General features: G+C 34.8%; 1 protein-coding gene across 1 annotated transcript in view; it reads left to right on the top strand.

Moving 5' to 3' along the window:
* The window catches only part of LOC105816355 (GPI ethanolamine phosphate transferase 1-like), a 74,369-nt gene that overhangs the window by 5,412 nt on the left and 67,904 nt on the right, over nucleotides 1–1,053 (top strand). Inside the window, exon 4 of the mRNA XM_012651738.1 lies at nucleotides 892–1,026. Within this exon, the coding sequence (XP_012507192.1) occupies nucleotides 892–1,026 (135 nt within the window). The remainder of the gene's footprint in view (nucleotides 1–891; nucleotides 1,027–1,053) is intronic.

Here is a 1,053-nt window from a genome sequence, read left to right as displayed (position 1 = left end):
TCATTGGTTCCGAAATACATATTTTTTTCATATTTTAATATCTCTGAAATAAAACTGTCTTATAATTGAAATGATCCTAGGATGTTGTTATAGCTTTATTGACAGCATTTTTGCTTCTTAATTCACTGAAAATATGAGTAAATTAAATATATCTGTAGGATTTGGTAATGAGACTGCTAACCTGATCTCTAAGAGAGCTTACTTTGTTCACAGTCATAATTTGGCATATTTCTCTAAAAGAGCCAAATAGTAAATATTTTAGGCTGGTGGTCATATGGAGTTGGTTGCAGATTTTTAACTGTACCATTGTAGTGCAAAGGTAGACAGCATGTAAATGAATGGGAGTAACTAAGTTCCAATAAAACAATATTTATAAAAACAGGCCACCAGCATACAAGCTATAGTTTGCCAACTTCTGCCGTAGTTTATAAATATTCTCTGAAGAGTATTTATACTCCTTGTATTCACAGTGCCAGATAAATAAGCCACAAAAATATGTTGAGTGAATAAATGGATATTACCGTGGCAGAGGGCCAGAGGTGGAGGCACTAAACTGTGTACATTTCTCCCTCTTCATTTCGTGATTTAAGAAACCTTCGATGTTTATAATGAATACTTCTAAATAGAAACAGAGCGATGATGGATGCCAACACACTCTTGAAAGTATAAAATGCCTCATTTCATGCTTGTAAAAGAGGACCTTTGATTGGTACAAGAGTCCTAACTCTTAGCCTTGGCCACAAAAAGGTTAGCAGGTCCAATTTCAATAGTATTTTGTCCAGATTCCAGGTGTTTCCAGCCATTTTCTAAGCATTCTTTCTAGTGTATAAGCTTTCATCATCTTCTCTCTCTCTCTCTTTCTTTTTTAACCTGTTTTGTCTTTGTTTTCAGATGCTGAGCACAGTGCTTTCCATGTATGTTGTATATAGCACCCATAGTAGTCTACTCAAGAAACAAGGACTGCCTCTTATGAATCAAATTGTTAGCTGGACAACATTAGGTAAGAGGCTACACAAACCAAATAAGGTAATTTTACATCAACTTAGTTGTCTT

Source organism: Propithecus coquereli, unplaced genomic scaffold (assembly GCF_000956105.1).
Source record: "Propithecus coquereli isolate 6110/MARCELLA unplaced genomic scaffold, Pcoq_1.0 Scaffold37, whole genome shotgun sequence".
Lineage (NCBI taxonomy): Eukaryota > Metazoa > Chordata > Mammalia > Primates > Indriidae > Propithecus > Propithecus coquereli.
The sequence above is the reverse complement of the archived record's forward strand: the minus strand, read 5'-3'. Positions and strand labels throughout refer to the sequence as shown.